Here is a 22729-nt window from a genome sequence, read left to right as displayed (position 1 = left end):
GATATTAAGAGTTGTATTAGGTAAAATCACAAAGTTTTGAACATTGGACTTTGAGGTTTTGCCTCCCAATGAAACTTAGATTTTTCAGTGCCTCGCCTTCCTTGGTCACCTCTTCAGATGTATCATGATGCGGACATGCCACTGGAGAGGAAGAAGGTGGCTAATATGGAAGATGGCCAAGTGTACCAATTGGTCACCCGGGGCGTAATGGTTGAACGTGGTAAGCGAGTTGGTGTCCTGGCTGATCTCACAATCTCATCTTGGAAACGTTGGTAGGGGAATAACCATCGTGCCAACTTTTAGAGTTTAAAGTAACCCCAGTGAAAATTCTTGTGGCTGCAGCTTAGATTTAGGGAATGTTGATTAAAGGCTAGGCATTGTCCTCTTTCCTTCAGTCCTTCCTCTTGCTGCGATTGTTGTTGGCCTTTGAGTGATCTTGTCTTATGGTGACCTCATGGTGACCCAAAGGCTGTCCAGTCCCATGACTAGTTATAGACAGGTCTGTGGGGATCCACCGAGTTTTCAATGATTTTCGGAAGTGGTTTGCCACGTCTTTCTTCCTAACCTATCTTCATCTGCAAGCTCCTTTGAAACCTGTCCAGCATCATCGTACCAAGCAAGCTTCCACAGTCAGATGGATGAGCTGTATCTGCGATGCAGTGGCCACCATAGAGTTACCATTTCTATCCCAAGTTCACATGAGGAGCACAAAGGTTCAGAGAGGATATAAAGTATATAAAAATGTAGACACGGGGCAAAAGCAAAAAAAAATTAAATGACATAAACTTGATGAAAAGAAAAATGACTAATGGAAAGAAACTTAAGGAGAACAAAATTGACTAATGGAGCCGGGCAAGAAGACAGCATACATGACATTTCTAGGTCCTATTTCCCCTATGCTTTGCAGCCCCATTTTAAGTCATACGCCCTTGTCTGTTGCTGTTCATTGAGTGTGCAGGGGGAGGGTGTGGCGGTGGCCTGCCAAGCAATTATGACCCAGCTGGACAATTGTACTTTTGCTAATGGAGTAATGTGACACCACTCTTGACAGCAATGCAATAAGTATTTAAATAATGTGGGAATATTGTTACCAACAATCCGGGCCAAAGCCTAATGGAGTAAAGTAAGGGCTTTAGTAGCAGAGTGAATGATTTTAAATTATCACTGGGCCTTTCATTCAGTGGTTTTAAAAAAGTCTCCTGCTTACTTTTTTCAGTCGTCTCTACCTTTCCTACCACTATCGGGTGTGTTTTGTTTGTTTGGTTGGTTTGGCCAAACTTTTAAATTTAGTATTCAGTAGCTGTTTAACACATACTTTTAATGGTCTTAATGGGGCCGGTGGGGGGGGGGCAGGGAGTTGTTGGCAGGAAGCTCTTGCAGATCCCCCAGGACCTACTATCGTTTTATGTACCTATGGAAAATCAGGAAGTCTTCCTCTATCAGGCAAGAAAGCTGCAAAAGTCATTTGGGAAAATTCATCCCTAAAATGTAGCAGATAAGCTGAGTGGGTTCGTATTTAAGATAGCGTCTTGTTGAGGAGAGGCTGTTAGCTGAATGAAAATATGGGCAACTGTGGGCAACGTAAGTGCAATTCCATCCCGCATCATGCAAGAGGTGGCTTTTGTTTGCTTGCCTCTTGTTGCCATTGAGTTGGTTCAGACTCGGGTGGTCTTATGTATAACAGAATGAAATATAATCTGGTCCTTTGCCATCCTCACAATCTTTGATACATTTGAGCTCATTCTTGCAGGCATGAATCAAGCCATCTCAAAAAGGGTTTCCTCTATATTTTAATAGCCTTCTTTCTTACCAAACATAGCCTTTTCTGATACTGTTCCGAGTCAGCGAGTTGGTTCCAAGACATTGTAACCCTAGGCCGAGCAGAGGGCAATGCTGCCCGGCCCTGCACCATCATCACAGCTGTGTAGTTAAGCCCGTTGTTGCAGCCACTGTGGCAACACCTCCGGCTGAAGGTTCTCCTTGTTGCTGTCCCTCTACTTTACCGAGCTGGTGTCTGTCTCCAGGAACTAGTCCCTCCTGATAACATGTCCAAAGAACAGGGGAGGAAGTCTTGTCCCTTATGCAGAGCATTCTGATGGTACTTCATCCAAGACACATTTGCTTGTTCTTCATTCCCTATTCTTTGCCAATACTAGAATTTAAATGTGTCAATTCTTCCCTGTCTAGCTCGGGTATAGATATAAGGTCATTGAAAATGCCATGGCTTGGATCTGGTACAGCTTACTTATCAGAGTGACATCTTTGATTTTTACAATGTTAAAGTGGTCTTTGTGGGAGGAGATCTGCCCAAAGCAACATATCTTTTAGATGTCTGAGCTGTTGTTTCGTCTCCTTTTTCTTTTGTGTTTCTTTTTCTTTGATAAATTGCTGTTTCTTTAGGCATTATTGATTGATTGAAGTAGAATAAAATTCTTAACAACTTCAGTTTTTTTCACCATTTATCATAATGGTACTTTTTTATCCCATTGTGAGGATTTTAATTTTTTTAATTTGGCTATAATTCATAGTGAAGGTGATGCAATTTTAGATCTTAAGTGTTTCAAGTTACCTTAATTTTCAGCAAGTAAAGTTATGCCATTTGCCTCTCACAAGTTATAAATGAATCTTCCTTTAAATCCTGACACTATGAACTTCATGTAGCCTAGCTTCTCAGATTATTTATCAGCATACAGATTTAATAAGTAAGGTAAAAGATACGATGCTGCCACAATATTTTCCAGTTTTAAACCACTCAGTATCTGCTGGCTCTCTTCAAACCACTGCTTCTTGATCTATATTTAGGTTCCAAAACCAAACCCAGTATCTTCAAGTCAATGCCAACTCCCAGTGAGCCTATGGGACAGTGTACAACTGACCCACATGAGCACTGTCAAGTGTTCTGGAATTCCCATTCTCCATAATATTAGCCATAATTCCTTATGTTCCATCCATTGAAATATCATCATTAAAAATAAAACACAAGAAAACCTCTTTTTTGTTTCTCTGTATTCAGCCAAGATCCAGCTGCTACCAGCAAAGAGGCCCTTGATCTCACACCCCTTCTGAATCTAGCTTGATGCTCCCAGTTGATGTATGACTGCAATCACTTTTAAATTAGCTTTAGCCAAATATTGCTAGCAAGCACTATCAATGAGATCATGTTTCCACACCCCATTTGATCATTTGGTTTTGGAATGGGTTTAAATATAATTCTCTTCCAGGTAGTTGATGTGTCTTCCACATGCCTTAATATAGACTAGGAGTCAGCACTTCCAGGTAGGATCCATTTCTTTTAAAAGCATTGGGGGTTTAAGGTGCTGTTAATGTAAGGTGTCAATGGCTACTATTTTATTTTTAATATCATTTGATTGAGGGCTCTTCCAAATCTTATGACAATTGATCATTCAATTGAATTAAGCACACTTGTACATATGCTGCCACCAACATTTCCAGAACATTTTCTTTCTACTTGAGCCCTTGGTATCAGCTCCTCTTTGTCCCCCTCCATCCTCCACCCTCCCACCCTCATGATTCCTTGATCAATTATATATTACTGTTGTTATTTCGTGTCTTACACCATCCGTCGTCTCCCTTCACCCACATCTCCCTAGAGGATAGGCTATATATCCAACCTTGTGATGAGTTCCCCCTTTCTCCCCCACCCATCCCCCTACCCTTATGCTACTGCTACTCTCACTACTGTTCCTGAGGGTTTTATCTGTCCTGAATTCCATGTGCCAAAAACTCTTGTCTGTACCAAAGTGTGTACTCTAGTCTAGCCATATTTGTAAGGTAGGAACTGGTTCATGGTAGTGGTGGAGGGGGAGGAAGCATTCAGAAATTAGAGAAATGATGTGTTTCATTGATTCTACACTGCACCCTGGTTGAATCATGCCTTCCTTGTAACCCTTCTCTGGGGGAATGTCCAATTGTCTACAGATGGCCTTTGGATCTTTTGATTTCTGATACCTGATCCCGTCAACACCTCATGATCACTTCCATGTGGTCTTATTTGCTTCCATGCTAAATGGCTGCTTGCTTAACCTCAAGACTTTAAGACCCCAGATGCTATGTCTTTTCATTGCTGGGCACCATCCACTTTCTTCACCATATTTGCTTATGCACCCATTTTGTTTTCAGTGATCGATCGTGCAGGGAAGGTGAATATCAAAAAGTGCCAGGTTATTAGAACAAAGTGTTCTTGTGTTTAGGGAGGCCTTGAGTAGAGGCCCAAAGTTCATCTTCCATCTGCTATCTTAATTATTTAACATATAAATATATGTACATTGGCCTCTATACCTTTCATTATAAATTAATATATTTACATATATACATGCCTACAGCTATACCTCTATAAATAGCTTTTGCCTCCTACTTCTTTCCTCTATTTCCTTTCAATGGCTACTATTTTAGAGGACAAGACAAGCAGGCATGCTGAAGATCATAGCTGATAACTTGTTTAAAATGTATCATTCTGAATGCAGCTGACTCTGATCCTCCACGTAGCTGTGTCTTGAGCACCATATCTCTCTCTCATTTAGGATGGCTACCCTTAAGGAAATGCTGGTTGCATCCATGGCAGAAGAGGCGATGGTTCCAAACAAGCCCATCACTGTAGTTGGTAGTTGGTATTGGACAAGTTGGTATGGCATTTGCCATGAGCATTCTGGGAAAGTCTCTAGATGATGAACTTGTTCTTGTCGATGTTTTGGGAAATAAACTCAAAGGAAAAATGATGGATCTGCAGTGTGGGAGCTTATTTTTCAGACACCTAAAATCGTAGTGGCTTGAGATGACTGTGGTGGCCAATTCTCAGACTGTGGTGGTAACGGCAGGAGTTCGTCAGCAAGAGGGGGAGTCGTCTCAGTCTGGTGCACAGGCATGTTAATATCTTCAAATTCATTATTCCCCAGATCGTCAAGTACAGTCCCGACTGCGTCCTCATTGTGGTTTCCACCCCGTGGATAGTCTTACATACATTACCTGGACACTAAGTGGATTGCCCAAGCACCATGCAATTGGAAGAGGCTGTAGCCTGGATTCTGCTAGATTTTGATATCTTGTGGCTGAAAATCTTGGTATTCATCCCAGTAGCTGCCATTGGATGGATTTTGGGAGAACTTGGCAGTTCAGTAGTGGCCATGTGGAGCGGTGTGAGTGTGGCCAGGGTTTCTCTCCAGGAACTGAATCCTGAGATGGGGACAGACAAAATTGGAAGGAAGTGCATAAAATCATGGCAGAAAGTGCTTGCTAAGTCATCAAACCAATGGGATACCCCAACTGAGCTATTGGATTAAGTGTAGCTGATTTTATTGAACCAATGCTCAAAAATCTCTCCAAGATTCATCCAGTGTCAACAGTGGTGAAAGGGTAAGTGGCATTGAGAAGGAAGTCTCCCTGAGGCTCCCATGTATTCAGAATGCCCAGGGCTTCACCAGTGCTATCGCCCAGACACTGAAGGATGATGAGGTTGCTCAATTCAAGAAGAGCACAGACACTCTGTGGGACATGCACAAGGACCTAAGAGACCCATGATGCCTGAGTTCTGTGCCATAGAAATGAAAAACTACAATGGGATTGACACGTGCCTTTAGTTATTATCCTTGTACATGGATCACAGTTTGTTTTCCTCTTCCTAAATATGTTAATTTGGGCCCCAAAGATTAAAGCACATGCTTTACTTCAGGTTTATAGTATGAGCCCTTGGAAAATAAAATTAATTATTGTAGCATGAAAAAATTTTATAATTCTTTAATTTAGAAATTTAGTAAGAGAAAACTAACAAATGATGGTTACTTATTGAAGAGGTGAATGTGAATTTACAAGCTTAAAATACCTAATGAAAGGCTTGGCAAAAGTATTAGAATAAAGTGCACTTGAAATTAGCAAGTCACCATTCACCTTTACAGAAAAAACTAGAATGGATCATAAAACAAATAAAGAAGACTCACTATATTTGCATCACACTTTGGAAGGAAAGTATAGGGTTTATAATTGCTAGTGTGTAGACAACAGTTAAATTAGAAATCCAGAAATACACAGATTTGTCCATTATGATTGGCATATGAAACTGCCCGCTTAGTAGATAAAAAATGATTGAATATAAACATCTAATACAAAGGAGGGAGAGAAAAAACAAGAGAGGATCTGGCCTAGAGATCAAAAGACACCACTAACAGAAGATTCGGAAAACTGTATTCTATAACTCCATATTTAATAGCTCAAACCCAGCACTTCAGGTTGAGTTTAGTACTGGTAATAAGACTGTCACTCCTTCCCCACTTGATTAACTTTCTTTTTATATCACTAATAATGGAAATCCCCCCAACCGAATTATTGCTTATCTGTTCCTGTGTTAGATTCGCTTTGCTGAGGGCATGGGAAATAGGAGCAGCCTTGGTAGTGCGATGGGCTAAGCGTTGGACTGCTAACCAGAAAGGGTTGGCTGTTCAAATCCACCATCCAGTCTGCGCGAGAAAGAAGCGTCCTTAAAGATTACAGGTCTGGAAACGCTATGGAGCAATTCTACTGTGCCCTATATGGTCACTATGAGTTGGAATCATATTGGTTGCAGTGGGTTTGTTCGTTTGGTTTTAGACTTCTACCGAGTCCTAGGGATGCATCTGGCTGCTAAGCGCTGGATCCCGTGAAGGTTCACATTCTGCGAAACCCTAAGGAGCTATGCCACTGGGTTCTCTGGGATGGTTTTGATTCAGAGTAGACTCCAAGTAACGGGGGTTTTCTTCTCTCTTCTTGCCCTCGCTCCTCTTCCCCTTCACCCCTTCTCTTTTGCTACCGGAAACTCTACAGTCAACCCTTCTGGGAGAGGTGGTAGGCACCTCACCTTTCTTCTACTAGTGTTCGAGACCGAGTGACCCCTGGACACTGTTTACAGCTTTCGCTGCAGCACCAGGCATACTGTAGGCGATTTGTTTGTTAAACTGACTGACTCTAGGTAAGCTGGCGGCCCATCCGAGCGCAAGCTCTCTGTTGTTAGCATGTTTGAGCAACAGCGGTTGCAGGGTACAGCTGAACGCAGGAGACTATCTTCCCGAAAGTTCGCCCTGCTCCCCACACCCCTCCAGCCACGTCGAGGGCGAGTGCGGGCGGGTTTCGCCTGGCCGCCGCTGATTGGAGGAGGCGTGGTCTTCCACGGGGAGCGCAGCCAATCCGCGCCGCCTTCGCCGCTCCCTCCCAGCGCCGACCTTCCTCCGCTGGGTCGCCTGAGGCGGCTTTAAGAGGCGGGCGTCTTCCCGGGAGGGCCAGACGCTGGTGCCAAGGCCATGGCCGCCCCGGGACCGGCGCAGCGTCCTGCCGAGGACCTACCCTGGCCTCGGAGCCTCCTGCACGCCCCGCTGGGGCTGCTGCGGCTGGACCCGACCGGCGGCGCGCTGCTGCTGCTCGGGCTGGCAGCGCTGCTCGGCTGGAGCTGGCTGCGGCGGCACCGGGGGCCAGGCATGCCCCCCGGGCCCGCGCCCTGGCCCCTGGTGGGCAACTTGGGCTACGTCCTGCTGCCACCCTTCCTCCGGAGCCAGACCTGGGTCTTCCGCCAGATGAGGGCCGCAGGGCTGCAGCCCGGGACCCTGAGCCCGCATCTGTTGCTGACCCACCTGGCCCGCGTGTACGGCAACATCTTCAGCTTCTTCATCGGCCACCACCAGGTGCTGGTCCTCAGCGACTTCCACACGGTGCGCGAGGCGCTGGTCCAGCAGGCCGAGGTGTTCAGCGATCGCCCGCGGCTGCCGCTGGTCTCCATCATTACCAAGGAGAAGGGTGAGCGGAGCCTCGCAGCCGGCGCCCAGTGGGTCGCGGGGTGCGGGAGCGCGCGTCGAGCCGGAGGGGATCCAGGTGCGCTGGCGCCCTCGGTTAGCCGTCCCTGCCATCGGATGGGGCCGCGCCCTGCCTGCCTTACACCTGCACCCTGTGCCCGAAGGGTGTTGGAGGCGGCAGCTGGCGCCCAGCTCCCAGGTGCAGGAATGAATTCATGGCTTGTGCCGATTCCGAGGTCAGAATTCGAAGGAAACCCACCAGGACCTTTAGGGAAGATAATGGACAAAAGGGTTTGAAGCCAGGTGGCATCCTTATAGGGGTCCTTTCTCCTGTCCAGAGCTAGGCCTCGCTCTTCAGTGGGCCCTCACTGCCATCGGGTCGTTTCTGACTCATAGCGACCCTAATAGGGCAGGGTGGAACTGCCGCTGGGTTTCTGAGACTGACTCTTTTCAGTAGAATGCCTCATCTTCTTCCCACGCAGTGATGGAATTCTAATAATTTAACAACCGATTTGCTGCCCTAATGACTATTTTAAGTATTAAAAAAACGATATCCCATAGGCAGTTTATTATTTCATATACTTAATATGTAAACAAGAACAACAAAAGAGGGACCCTAGATTCTAAGAGTTTAAAAATATTAATAAAATAGTAAATAATACCAGACACCCCCTCAAAAAAATCAGTACAACTGTTATTTAAAATATTTTCATATTGATTCATGATTGGCATCCTCACTTGCAATAATTTTCACTTTTATCCAAGCATCATCAGCTATGTGATTTATCCTTAACCATTTTTTCCCTGTAGGAGGAGGAGCCATTCTAATTAGACTAATAGTCCTCTGATCTATTGGAAACAGCTGACTTCTCTGAGCATTTTCTGTTCATCTTTGAAAAAACCCTTTCTGCTTCTGCTGAACTTACAGCAGCTGTTTTGACAAGATTTTTAGCACTTTGAACACTTGCATAACTCAGTGTCTCATGGGAATTTGGGTTGACAAAGCTGAAATGGATGGCAGCGTGTCAGCTGGTTATTTGGCACTTTTTCTCTTTATGTTCTGTTTGTTTATGGAAGGAAGCAACACACAAGGCAATACATAGGTAGTATTTTATCAAAAGTAGAATAAGCTTTATGGAATGAATAAATATCACAAGCATAGTCCCATCTGCATTTTTATCCCTCTGGACGGAATGAACTTTACTACAGGAGCGTAGGAAACCCTGTGGCACAGCTGACCGTTAATGAAGAGCAAAGAATGTAAATTTGTGACTTCCACATTGTATGGCCACCGCCCACCTTATAGAGAACCCTGATTCTACAGGCAATTTTTTTCATGTTTTTAATCATTTTATTGGGGGCGCATACAACTCTTATCACAATCCATACATATATCAATTGTGTCAAGCACACTTGTACATTCATTACCCTCATCCACAGGACAATTTAACAACCCGTTCGCTGAACTCAACCAAAAATTAGGAACTGGTAGGAACCAGCTGAATCTCATCTCTCCTCATACGAGCTGCTGGTGGTGAGAACTGCTGAACTTGCAGTTAGCAACCTAACACATAACCCTCTGTGCCCAGGCTAGAGAATTCTGACCATTTGGGGTGACTCTCACCCACTAGTAGTATCCGTTTAAATGCCTTTTCCTCAAGGAAGCTTGTTGTTGTTGTCTTACTCCCCTTCAGATAGGTGAAGCACCCTTGTTAGAGCCGCTTTTCTTTCACTGCACCTATCAAAACTGGTTACCAACGAGTCACACATCATTCCTCCAGTTCATGAATGCTTCCTCTCCCCCCACTACCATGACCCAGTTCTATCTTATAAATCCGGCTAGACCAGAGGACACACATTGGTCTAGATAAGAGCTCTCAACACATGGAATTCATGACAGATACACCCCTAAGGACAGTAGTGGGAGTAGTGATATTATGAGAGTAAAGGGATGGTGGGGAAGGGGGAAAAATGGGGAACCCATCACAAGGTGGATATATAGCCCCCCCAGGGGATGAATAACAGAAATGTGGGTGAAGGCAGACAATGTAAGATAGGAAATAACAATATATAATTGATCAAGGATTCCCTAGGGTGTGGGGGGGGGAAGAGTGTACACCAAGGGCTCAAGTAGAAAATTTTTTCCGAAATGATGGCAACGTATGTACAAATATGCTTGATACAATCAATGTATGGAATGTCTTAAGAGCTGTAAGAGGCCCCAATAAAATGATTTTTGTAAAACCTAAAATACAAACGGAGGTGACATCATTTTGTAACCTTGGGCCTGCATGCATGTGGCTCAGGTGGGGGAGTGGGAGGAGCAGAGCTTGGCCCCGCCCAGCAGCTGGAGGAGGACCCTCGAGCTGATTCCGATGGCTAGGGACGAGTGGAACCGGCGCTGTGTGTCTCCAAGACTGTAGCTTTCTCCTACTGGAGGCTTACCAAAAACACAAAACAAAACTCACTGCCATCCAGTCAGTGCTGCCTCATAGCGACCTCTGTGGGTTTCCAAGACTGTAACTGTTGACCGGAGTAGAAAGCCTGGTGGTTTTGAACTGCTGATCATGCAGATCACAGCCCATTTCATAACCACCACACCACCAGAGCTGTGTGGAGGCTTAGAGGGGGCGAGTGATGAAATCTGTTTATTTTCCAGTGAGTGTTTGGAGTACTATGATTATTACTACTACTATTGGTTTAAAAACCTGATGCCAACCTCTGTCCTTACCAGATTCTGCAAAGGCTGTATCTCCATGGCACATTGCAGAGATAGGAAGTAGCAGAGTTTTAGGTGATAATTACATGTTGCACTCTACAGTGTGCCAGGACAGATAACGCCTCTGTTGTTCGAGGTGGCAGGCTCCGGGTGAAGACTGGCACCCAGGTCACAGGTTCCAAATTCTGTAACTCAGTTTGGATGATTGTGATGAAAGGACATAGTATTGCGACACTGACTCTAACAAAGGTGCCTGACCAACCTGAGGGGGGGGGGGGGAGCTTCCCTGAGGACAGGCATTTAAACTGATGCCACGTGTGGATGAGAATCACCAAGGGGAAGCATATCCCTCACCCTTTCCAAAATGGCCAGAATCCCCCAGCCTGGGCTCAGTGGGTTATGCATTAGGCTGCTAACCGCTACATCAGCAGTTCTCAACCTCAGCTGCTCATACGAGCAGTGATGGGTTTCAGCTGGCTCCCACTGGTTCCTGATTTTTTTTATTGTGCTTAACTTGTTAACCCCTGGATGCCCACTGCAGAGCACAGAGCAGGCGGTCAACGACTGGGTGTGTGCACGCACGCACGCACTTACTGCCCTCATGACAGCATCATTTGTGTTGCGTACCTGTCTCTTCCTCTAGGCTGCTTGAAGGTAGGAATTCAATTCTTTCAAGTGCTAACATCACAGTGCCCAACTCCTGACACAGCACATATTTATCAAAAGTTTCTTAATGGGCATGTAATCTGGTCAGGAATTCATAATAAGCCAGGCTCTTACTTAATAGTTGGATTCGCTGCTTGTTATTAGTTCTCACTTTGCTTTAAGAAAAGGTCCCTGGGTGGCATCAGCACTTTTGTGCTTGTCTGTTCAACCTACAGGTTGGCGCTTGAGCTCACCCAGCAGGGCTACGGAACTAAGGCTTGGCAGTCTGCTTCTGTGAGGATTACAGCTAAGCAAACACTCATGTTGGCCCCGTGTGCTCTTTAACACACGGGAATCAGCTTACCAGCAATGGGTTGGATTTTGGTAAGAAAAGAGCTGGGAGTCTGGGTCACTGGATTCTTCACCTTCTCAAGGGAAGCGCCTTGCCTAAGGAGCCGCAATGGTTAGGCAGTGCTGCTCTGAGATTCTGGTACAGGTGTGGTGAGTGAATGTGCTGTGTAGGAATTCGTGAGAGTTTAGGGGATGTTGTTGCTAGTTGCCATCGAGTTGGTTCCAACCCATGGCAGCCCAGAGCACAACACAGTGATCCATCGCCTGGGCCTGCACCGTCTTCACCATTGTACCTGCGCTAGATCCCATTGTTGCAGCCACTGGGCCATTCTATCTGGCTGAGGGCCTTCCTCCTCTTTGCTGCCCTTCACCTTTCCATACACGATGTCCTTCTCCCAGGACTGGTCTCTCCTGACGTCATGTCCACAATATGTAAGAAGTTTCCCCATCCTTGCCTCTACGGAGCTCTCTGACCATACTTCTTTCAGGACAGATTTGTTGGCTTTTAGAATAGTGAGTAGATTATCTGGATAGGACAGTGTAGATAATGGAGGAATCTTCTTTCAAGGAAGCTTTTTCACGTGCAAAGAATAAAAGGGAAGAATGTTCATTTCAAGATGCCCATCAGAAGGTGAAGAGCAGACATTGACTGGATGACAAGGGGTTCATATAGAAAAAGAATGGTGGTAGCAAATGTACAATTCTGCTGGGTGTGATTGAATTACGGGATGACTTGATATATGTATTAATCCCAATGAAAAAACGACTCTTCCTCAGCCTGAGAAAGAGAAGGCACGCTACCGAGCTTGGCAAGACCCTTGAGGGCACCTGGAATCGCCTTTGGCTACAGTTTCCAAATGCAAACGACGAGTTAATGAAATGGCTCAAAAACGGGACATGTAGACCACATGTTTACTTGTAGTTCATTGACTGTGCAAAGACATTAGACTGTGGATTTTAACAAACTATGGAGCACCCTGAGAAGAATGGGATTCTAGAAGACTCAGTCGTGCTCCTGTGGAACCTGCATCTGGATCAAGGGGCAGTTGTGCAAACAGTGGGAGGGAACACTGCATTGTTTGAAATCAAAGGTGGGCACCAAGGTTGCTTCCTCTCACCATGCCTGTTCAGTCTGAATGCTGAGCAAATAAATCATCAGGGAAGCTGGATTACATGAAGAAAACTGTGGCATCAGCACTGGAGGAAGCTTATTAACAACCCGCCATAGGCAGGCAGCACAACCTTGCTTGCTGAAAGTGAGGAAATGAAACGCTTGCTGATGAATTCAAGGATATTCCATGTGGATGACAGCTAAATGTAAAGAAGACCAAAATCAAAGCATGTCTTCGATGGTGCTCTTTGGTCTAGAGCAGGGATGTCAAACTGGCAGCCCACGGGCCGCATGGGGCCTCCAGGTAATTTTTTTTTTCCTCCAGGAAATGTTTTGTGGCCATGATGCTCTGAAATAAAATGAAAATAGAAAAAATTGTTATGAAGAAAATAGCCCTTAGGGGAGATCGAGGCAATACCTACCATACACACAATTCCCTGGTTAACCCTTTAACTACTGAAAACGAGTATACAGGTGACCAGTGCCTTTGCTGGGGGCCTGTGGAAATATCTAAATGCCTGACTTGGTTCTGGTGACATTTGGAAATTATGAATCTGCCACTCTCAGTGTCAAGTCATGTAAACAGATCCCAATAGTGAAAAGGTTGAAAAAAACGCTCTGGGTTGTGCTGTTATGAATCACACCTAGCGGCAGCACTGGTTAACATTTTTAGTGGGAAGCCATTACGATTGTGCATCAGTTTGTCAGCTGTCCAACATTTTGTGTTTTTTATTAGTTACTTTGTTATATTTTCTGGTCACAACATAAGAGGTAAGTGAAAACTAGTAGGAGGAAAGTGCTGGCAAATTTCGGGTAAAGGAGAATAATTTTAGTTGTATAAATACATTAAATAAATGTTTAGATAAAAGCAATTATATAGTGTTTTAATCACTCCATATTCATAAAGCCTCACTTCAAAATATAAATTTAACAAAATTTGTAAATGTGATGTGGCCCACGTGACTCGTGCCCGTTGCATCGAATGGCCCACATTTTAGTTGGGTTTGACACCCCGGTACAGAGCGGTGGTTCTCAACCTTCCTAATGTTGCCACCCTTTCATGCAGTTCCTCATGTTGTGGTGACCCCCCCAACCATAAAGTTATTTTTGTTGCTACTTCATAACTGTAATTTTACTACTGTTATGAATCAGGCGACCCCTGTGAAACAGTCGTTGGACCCCCTACCCCGCCCAAAGAGGTCATGACCCACAGGTTGAGAACCACTGGTGTAGAGGGTTATGCCTTAGGCTGCCGACCATAAGGCCAGCAGTTCAAAACCATCAGTCATTACATAGGAGAAAGATGAGGTTTTCTATCCTGTCAAGACTTAGTCCTGCAAACCCACAGGCACAAGTCTACCCTGTCCTATTAGGTCGCTTTGAGTCCGAATCAACTCGTCTACCCTGTCCTATTAGGTCGCTTTGAGTCCGAATCAACTCGTCTACCCTGTCCTATTAGGTCGCTTTGAGTCCGAATCAACTCGTCTACCCTGTCCTATTAGGTCGCTTTGAGTCCGAATCAACTCGTCTACCCTGTCCTATTAGGTCGCTTTGAGTCCGAATCAACTCGTCTACCCTGTCCTATTAGGTCGCTTTGAGTCCGAATCAACTCGTCTACCCTGTCCTATTAGGTCGCTTTGAGTCCGAATCAACTCGTCTACCCTGTCCTATTAGGTCGCTTTGAGTCCGAATCAACTCGTCTACCCTGTCCTATTAGGTCGCTTTGAGTCCGAATCAACTCGTCTACCCTGTCCTATTAGGTCGCTTTGAGTCCGAATCAACTCGTCTACCCTGTCCTATTAGGTCGCTTTGAGTCCGAATCAACTCGTCTACCCTGTCCTATTAGGTCGCTTTGAGTCCGAATCAACTCGTCTACCCTGTCCTATTAGGTCGCTTTGAGTCCGAATCAACTCGATGGTGAGTTTTGTTTCATTTCATGAACTTCCCACAGGTAGCCTGAGAAATCTAGTGTCCATTTCATGGCGGGTCCTGTTCAGTGGGATCAGGTGTTGCTCTCTCTCACCGTCCATTCTTGGTGTCTTTTTGCAGGAATTGTCTTTGCACATTATGGTCCAGTCTGGAGACAACAGAGAAAGTTCTCTCATGCAACTCTTCGCCATTTTGGTTTGGGGAAGCTTAGCTTGGAGCCCAAGATCATTGAGGAGTTCAAGTATGTGAAAGAGGAAATGCAAGAGCAGGGTGGAGACCCCTTCAACCCTTTCCCCCTTGTCAACAATGCCATCTCAAACATTATTTGCTCCTTGTGTTTGGGCCGGCGTTTTGACTACACCAACAGTGAGTTCAAGAAGATGCTTCATTTCATGTCGCGAGGGTTAGAAATCGCTCTGAACAGTCAGGTGCTCCTGGTCAACATCTGCTCCTGGCTGTATTACCTTCCCTTTGGACCCTTTAAGGAGCTGAGGCAGATTGAAAAGGACATCACCACTTTCCTTAAAAAAATCATCACAGATCATCGAGAGTCCCTGGATGTAGAGCACCCTCAGGACTTCATAGACATGTACCTTCTCCACATGGAAGAGGAAAAGAAAAATAATAGCAAGAGCAGCTTCAACGAAGATTACTTATTTTATATTCTTGGGGATCTCTTCATTGCTGGGACTGATACCACCACCAACTCTTTGCTTTGGTGCCTTCTGTATATGTCCCTGCACCCTGATGTACAAGGTAAAAACCAAAAACTTTTCCTTCCCTCATGGTAAAACCCAAGGCAGGATCAGCAACCTGGAGGATTCTGGGCTGAGCAGTGTGCGGCATCTTTAGGCTGGGAACTGAAATGGAAAGCCACTGCACTTCACAGGAAGTGGCAAGGCATTAGCAGGGAAACCCCACGTTTCTGGACAGCAAGGTGTCATCACTCACTTGCCCTGCTTTAAATAAGAATTCACAGGTGTGACTCTGGAGAACCCAGCTTTAGAAAGGGACACTGTAGAGCTGAAAGGCATCATAAGGACGATGGGAAGCCATTCGCCTGGTTTTGAAAATGGAGAACAGAAACCAAGAGCAGTGGTGTGACTGGCACAGGATCACATAGCTAGTTTCACCACTTCGTGCCAGTAGGTAGTGATTGGCCCTGCCGGTTCATGGTGGGTGAGTACAGGGAAGGATGATGTATGAGGGTGAATCCAAAAGTATTGCTACAAAACCACAGAAAGATTTAAGAATAAAAAATCAAAGTATGAAGCTATTGTTTTTCAATATACTCCTATCCTCGAGGGGTCTCGATCTATAGTTTCCATCTCACTAATTTTGCCTCAAAGAATTCTGCACTCTCTGGTTCACAGCATGTGAAAACAGCAGTCTGGCACCCCCAGAAAGCCAAACTCACTGTCATTTGGTCGTTTCCAACTCCGCGGCCCCATAGCACTGTCCCTATGGGTTCCAAGGTTGTAATGGTTTACAGGAATACTAAGCCTGTCAGTTTCTCTCTCTGAGTGAGTAGGGGTTTTGAACTGCTGACCTTGTGATTAGCAGGGCTAATTTGAACACCCTCAGAGTCCCAAATTGTCGTCTTGTTCAATGCTCTTTGGGAATAAAAAAATCTAAAGGGGCAAGATCAGGCTTTAGGATAGATGAGGCAAGTTTTCCCATCAAAATTCTCCTCCCACAGCCCTTGGGACCCTGGAACAATGAGCAGGTGCATTGGCACATTGGAGGGAAGAAAGGTTGCTTGATGCAATTTTCCTGGTTTCTTTCTCACCAATGCAATTAAAAAATATTTTTAACTTTATAATAAGCCCATGATTGTCCTTTGTCCTTTAATAAAATCTATCAGTATTATTCCCTTTGGAATTCTAAACAGACTCTAGAGCCTTCTAAGCTGACCTCTCTGTCTTGAAATTTAACTGGCCCAGTAGCTCCCTTTAGAAAGCCACTATTTTGAAGGGACCTCTTTTTGGAGATAGATGACTGAGACTAAAGCAAGTGTGTAACTGAGAAAACATGTCTGCAGCCATCCACCGATCATGGAGACAGGTGTAAACATGGTCAGTTTGGAATAAACCTGTGCGTGTGTAAAGGGGGACCCTCATGACAGCACTGTTGTGACTTACCCTTGTATTCATTTTTCATTGCCACTGTCACAAATCGCTGCTGAGCCAACCCGGATGTCGTATCTCACAGCTTGTTAGAAGTTTGGTACAAGTCCGGATGTTCGTAGAACTATTCCTTTCTGGGGCCTGTAGAGGGCAGTCTTTCCATTGCTGTTTCCAGTTCCTAAAGGTCACCCCAGTACTTGTGAGCTCGTGGTCCTTGACCTCGGTATTCCAAGCTAGCCGCGTTGCCCCTGTCAGACAATTCTAGTAGTCGTACCCCCCTCTGACTCCGATGCCACTGGAAGGTTCTCTGGTTTTAGAGACTGACCCGTGGCATGAGATTGGACCCATCTCATGGCCCTTCATTTAAACATACCTACCAAAACTCTTGCCGTGCAAAGGACAAGGTTATGTACATCTCCAAGGTGTCAAGATGCTGTCTGCCGCGGATGGCCTTGTGCCTCCCTAGATTACTTAACTGTAGATGACAACAAATTAACCCAACATTGATTTGCTTAAAATGGAAAGCATGTAGTCCCGCATACCCTGATAGCAACCCTCATTATCAAATACATTGCATTACCCTTCTATCATCTAAACTCAAATGTGACCTACCATCACTTCTAGCCTGTTCGTCACATCGACCAGCCTGGTACCCAGGGGGAGCAGCATACAGCAGCAGACTAAACACCAGAGAGATCTTTGGAATCACCTGGGCTATCACCCGTCCTCCCAGTCTGCTTAGGAAATCGATCAGTATTCATAGTAGAAACGATTTAGGGTGCTCTTGAGACTAGAAGGCTCTCTTATTCTTCTACAAACTCAGAGTGGCACCTAATGCCCGGGACTGGCTCTGTCCGCTTGGGTTATTTGAACCAAGCGTTATTTCCCATCATTCAGGCTGAATCAACCGACAGACAGACAGACACCGGCAACTTGCAGTGTTGTGCTTGGTGGTGATAAGGCAGCATGCACAGGATGGCAGTCGCAGCTCCGCTGGGTTTTCACCTGATTCTTTTTCTTTCAGAGAAGGTTCATGAAGAGATTCAGAGAGCCATTGGTCCCGACCGAGCCCCTTCGCTCACTGACAAGGTGCAGATGCCCTACACGGAGGCCACCATCATGGAGGTGCAGAGATTAACTGTGGTGGTGCCCTTCGCCATTCCTCACATGACGTCAGAGGAAACGGGCAAGTCCAGGTTCTTCCTCCTCCGACTGCGCCGAGGGAGCACAGCGCCCCCCTCCCGTGGCGATAGGGAGCACAGGGTGGGACGCTTGCTCAGCTCGAGCCAGCTGAGGGTTGCGCATTGCATTTTGGAGAAGCAAATGCGAGCCGAGGGAATGCGTCAGAGCTGAGCTGACGTTGCGTCGCTGCTTTGCCCCGTAAATAGCTCTCCTCGCCTTCAGAACACACACTGGCAAAACAAACTATGGGGCTGTTTGTTGGCAGAAATGACTCCAGGATTAACAAACACGGGTGCCTTCTGTTTGGAGGACAAAAGAGTTGGCCTAAATATGAAATTAAGGATTTGGGCTGGAACCGTTCCTACTCCAAGTTTCGTTCTTCTGTAGCGGAAGCATAAAGATTCTATAATTAGAAGAACCCAGCTTGGTCTGTGATCACATCTGCTCATGCCTTTGATATACGTCCAGCCGCCCAGCCTCCCTCCCTAGGAACCAAGGATTCATCCTCCTCAGGAGACGGCCCATTCTATTGTTGCTTGAACATTGTCTTAGGCAATGGCTTGGAAGAGGCTTTGGCTCTGGGAGCAGTTTCTTGGGGACAGAGTAGGTCGCACTGTGTACAGTAATGCTCGGGCGCTGTGTGCCAGCGGGAAGGAGGCAGTTTCCTTTTTTGTTGTTTTTCACCGCACTTTACTTTCCTTCCCATATTATTTGTGACCATAAAAAATGATGTTAAACTGCCAAAATAGCGGATGCAAGTATTAGGAATTTGAATCCTTAGGGAATGTTTTCCTGGAAAACATTATCACTTCTGTTTCAGGGTTGGTTTTTTTTTCAGTGTGCTGTTTCCATGGTAACTAGGTGGGAAGCCACTGCAAGGATGGTAGTATGAGAACCACTCTTCCCACAAGGCGGGTATTGGTAGATGGGCCCCGCCCACCACAGGGAGGTGTGGCCGGGTGCTTAACTGCACTCTGGGTGACACCAACCATGCACTCCATCTCAGGCTGGGTACCTATCGGAGCCCTGTGTGAGATTCCACTTGATAAGACCTTGCCCTTGTCCCCAAGGACCTGAGCCTTTAGTCTCAGTAAATTAAGGTGCTAGGTGTATAACTAGATTTTCTTGCCTTGTTTTCAGATGACAATGGTTAAACTATCCTGTGAGTTGAAATCCAGTTCGTGGCAGTGGCTTTGATTCTGGCTGACAGAGAACTACTGGTGAAATCCTGGTGACTGACCCTGTGGTGTTTGTCCATTTGTTTCAGTGCTCCAAGGATACACCATCCCTAAAGGCACAGTGGTTCTGCCCAACCTGTGGTCAATCCACAGAGACCCGGCCATCTGGGAGAAACCAGACGACTTCTGCCCCGGTCGCTTTCTGGACGATCAAGGACAACTTATTAAAACAGAAATCTTTATTCCCTTTGGCATAGGTCAGTTGCCTTTTTTTAATGAATACCATCGATAAAGCAGTAGAACTGAAAGAACCTTTTAGTATTTTATGTTTTAAAACTTGAGTCTATCTTGGCAGGCTGGCAAGAGCTAAATTATTTAGATAATGTAGGTCCATCACTGCATTATTTCAGATTTTAGAAGCAGAATGAACACAGATGGTTATCAATTCTTAAATATTACTAGAAATCTTTCTTTCTGAGTGGCCTGGTGATTTGGGGGACATTGTCAGACAACCGTGGACTTAGGAGTAACCTGTGACTTTTTTGCTGGGCTGATAGGTGAAAGTGTTTGTTCTCTAATCTTGCCAGTCCCTCTTTTAAGATGCCTACATCAGTGCTGGTATAGAGGGTTATGAGTTGGCTGGTAACTGCAAGGTTGGCAGTTTAAAACCACCAATTGCTCCGAGGAAGAAACATGAGGCTTTCTACTTCTATGAAAAGTTATAATATCGGAAACCCCTAAGGGCAATTCTACCCTGTCCTATAGGGTCACTGTGAGTTAGAATTAATAATAGGGTTATTTTGAGTTTGACATTAGGATAGTGGGGGTGTTTCTCTGGAAAAGGAGGTTCCAAAAATTCTTTCTCCCCCACCCCACTCCCCATACCCACACCTCAATCTTCCAGGGAAGGGCAAATAGAGGACAAGGAGAAACAGTATCAGCTGCCACATTTGATCTGGTCTCTAGTTCCTATGTGATTCCTGGGTCTCATCCTGTGTGGGATGAGGCTAGGTTTTTATGAGTAGGGATAAAAATGTGAACCTGTTACTCAGAAAAAATCCAGATGAGTATGTATGATGGGAGGTCATGTGGTCTATTTGGAATTTTTATTAAAACTATATTAATCTGTGGGTGAAAAACTAGGTTTTCTACCCTGTAGAGAGTTACAGTCTCAAACTCACAGGGGTGGTTCTACCCTGCCCTATGTAGGGCTGGCTATTTGAGTCGGCATCAACTCCATGGTGAGTTCGGTTTTGGTTTTACCTGCATTTAGACGTTCAAATGGAGACATTGCATGTAAATGTGCTACTTAAGGGGACAGGAGGAGGGAGCGCATTATAACCCTCTCTTGTGATCTTCCCTTTTAGGGAAGCGGGTGTGTATGGGAGAGCAACTGGCAAAGATGGAATTATTCCTGATGTTCGTCAGCCTAATGCAGAGCTTCACATTCAGCTTGCCTGAGGATTCCAAGCAGCCCCTCCTGATCGGAAGGTTCGGTCTGACTCTAGCCCCACATCCGTTCAATATCATTGCTTCAAAGAGATAGAAAAAGTCTCCCCAAGGAAATGGGGAACAGATCCTCATGCACCTGTCCCTTGGAACAGATTGTCCGTTTGCCTTTGACCATGACAATTCAGTGGATCTAGGTGAGACTCAAATTAAGGAGAGACTGAAAAGTGCAGTGTCCACCAGAGCGGTCACCGCCGAGGGTTCCTCCGCGGGCCACACCAGCCGCTGGATGAAGGCTTGCCTGTCATTTCAGAAACGGGGGCCCGAGCACTGTTCGGGAAGCGGGGGATCTGGATTAGCGCCCCAGTGGCTTCCGCCGATGAGCATTTCTTCTCTCTGTGCCTCAGTCATCCTCTCTGTAAAATGATGCTTACATCACTAGCCGCCTCTCCACCTCTCAGCACCGAGGGAGCACGCCTTGGACCCTCTCTGACCTTGCCGAGCACCACGAGGTTCTGAAAGGAGATTGCGAAGACTGCTCATGACCTGTGGGTGCACACGAGTCTGTTCCGCTTTGAATACTGGCTCAGTGCGGAACAACGGGGTTTGCATTTTCTGGTGGACTTGAAATGTGGAAATAACTGCGTGTTTTTACAACTGTGCTTTCTTAGTCCTCATCCTCAACGTGATTTTGATGCTTTTATTAAAATTTTAATAAATTGGCATGCCTCCTTCCCTGAAGTTTTTCTTTGTTTTCTGAATGGCTAAACATTCTCATTTACCCGATGTTCAGTCAGGAAGTGGAGGGGGCAGTCGATTTCCACAAAAAGGTGTGGTTGATTTGGCTCGGCTCACAACACACCATGTACCATCCGCTCAATGGCCCAGTCCATTGTAGAAGCCACTGGGCCTTCCAGTGTAGGAGTACTTGTCTTCAGACCATCAATAGGAAGGACTTTCATTGGCTGATTTTCTAACTAGATTTCCAGGTCTGTCTTCCTAGTCTCAGTCTGAATTCTATCCACCGTGAGCAACCCTGAAGGTATTTCCAGTGCAGCTGCATAGCTTCTAGCGGAACAGCACAAGAGTCGCCACGTTATGACAAACTGACAGATGGGTAGCAGCCAACAAAGATATACCATATATACTTGAGTATAAGCTGATCCGAATATCAGCTGATGCACCTAATTTTACCACAAAAACTGCATTAACCATGTGAGGGGGCTTCCTAAAGTTCAGTGAAAACTGCCACTCTCTCTCCCATTTTCTGTGAGCATTTTAAAGCCCCTTTGTCAACACAGTCTTTCGGGAGGAAGATGAGTTACAAGTCCACAAACCAATCCCGTCAGAACCCACTACTCAGAGGACTGGCTCATAGCCCAAGCTGCTTATTCCCCACTCTTGAAGGAAGCGATGGGTCCAGCCAAGCCTATTGTGACCAAGTCTTGAACGTGACTCCTCTCGTATACTGCATTTCAGTAAGAAGGTCTTTCTAATATCTAGACCCCCTTTGTTCTTACAGACAACCCACCCCCTCCGCCCCCTCTTAAGGAGCCCTGCTCTGACAGTGGGTTATTCATTGGCATGCTACCAACAAGGTTGTGCCAAGGAAAAAAGACTTTCTACTCTTCGGAAACCTAGAGGGGCAGTTCTACCTTGTCCTGTAGTGTCGCTATGGGTCAGAATCAACTCCACAGCAGTGAGTTTGTGTTTAAGTCGACTTCCTTCCTCCCCCCCCCGCCACCCCCGCACACACAGGTAACAGATCCCATTTACGTTCTCCATCCTCTGAGAGAAAAGCCTTTGGTGAGGGCCCCTCCCCTGCCAAAGTGGACTCCCTAGAGAACTCCCCAATCTTATCCCCCAACTTATTTCCCACCCAGTTCTCATTGCTATCTGCATTTGCTTTGTTCCTGAAGCCCTTTCCCCAGCCCTTCTCCCAGCCCCTGCCCACACAGGTGGAAAGGGTTGGTTCCCTTTGTTCAGCATCTTCAGGCCCAGGGCGGTGCCTTGCCCAGAGCAGCACTCAGTACACAGATCCGAGAAAGGGGAGTGAAGAGGCGAGGCCCTTGTGTAAGGACCTTGAAAGCTGGAGAGAGGCTACCACTAACAAACCTGCCACGGCTTCCTCTCTTCCTCAGAACACCGGAAGCGATAGCAGGTTACATGACAAGCTCAGATCTGCAGTTCTGCCACGTTTGTTTGGCATGCATATTGTGTTAGGTCAGGTTCCCTAGGGAAGCAAAACCAGGGATGCTTGTGTGTGTTGC

The 22729-nt window shown here is 45.9% G+C and overlaps 1 protein-coding gene and 1 pseudogene across 1 annotated transcript; both read left to right on the top strand.

Annotated features, from left to right (window-relative positions):
• The first annotated feature begins 4542 nt into the window (after positions 1–4542).
• Positions 4543–5535, top strand: LOC142442335 (L-lactate dehydrogenase B chain-like; annotated as a pseudogene).
• A 1695-nt stretch (positions 5536–7230) lies between these two features.
• On the top strand, positions 7231–21182 carry CYP2U1 (cytochrome P450 family 2 subfamily U member 1). The gene is made up of 5 exons (XM_075543943.1): positions 7231–7773; positions 14645–15280; positions 17675–17836; positions 19100–19267; positions 20378–21182. The coding sequence occupies exons 1-5, from the start codon at positions 7284–7286 to the stop codon at positions 20554–20556; spliced, it is 1635 nt and encodes a 544-aa protein (XP_075400058.1). The 5' UTR covers positions 7231–7283; the 3' UTR covers positions 20557–21182.
• Positions 21183–22729: the final 1547 nt, after the last annotated feature.

Source organism: Tenrec ecaudatus, chromosome 3 (assembly GCF_050624435.1).
Source record: "Tenrec ecaudatus isolate mTenEca1 chromosome 3, mTenEca1.hap1, whole genome shotgun sequence".
Taxonomy (NCBI): domain Eukaryota; kingdom Metazoa; phylum Chordata; class Mammalia; order Afrosoricida; family Tenrecidae; genus Tenrec; species Tenrec ecaudatus.
This window is presented reverse-complemented; position numbering and strand designations above follow the sequence as displayed.

Excerpts from the sequence above, each read along its gene's own strand:
- CYP2U1 (XM_075543943.1), top strand. The coding sequence starts at position 7,284 with ATGGCCGCCCCGGGACCGGCGCAGCGTCCTGCCGAGGACCTACCCTGG. Across the intron at positions 7,774-14,644 it reads CATCATTACCAAGGAGAAGG|GAATTGTCTTTGCACATTAT; the intron begins GTGAGCGGAGCC and ends GTCTTTTTGCAG. Across the intron at positions 19,268-20,377 it reads CTTTATTCCCTTTGGCATAG|GGAAGCGGGTGTGTATGGGA; the intron begins GTCAGTTGCCTT and ends CTTCCCTTTTAG.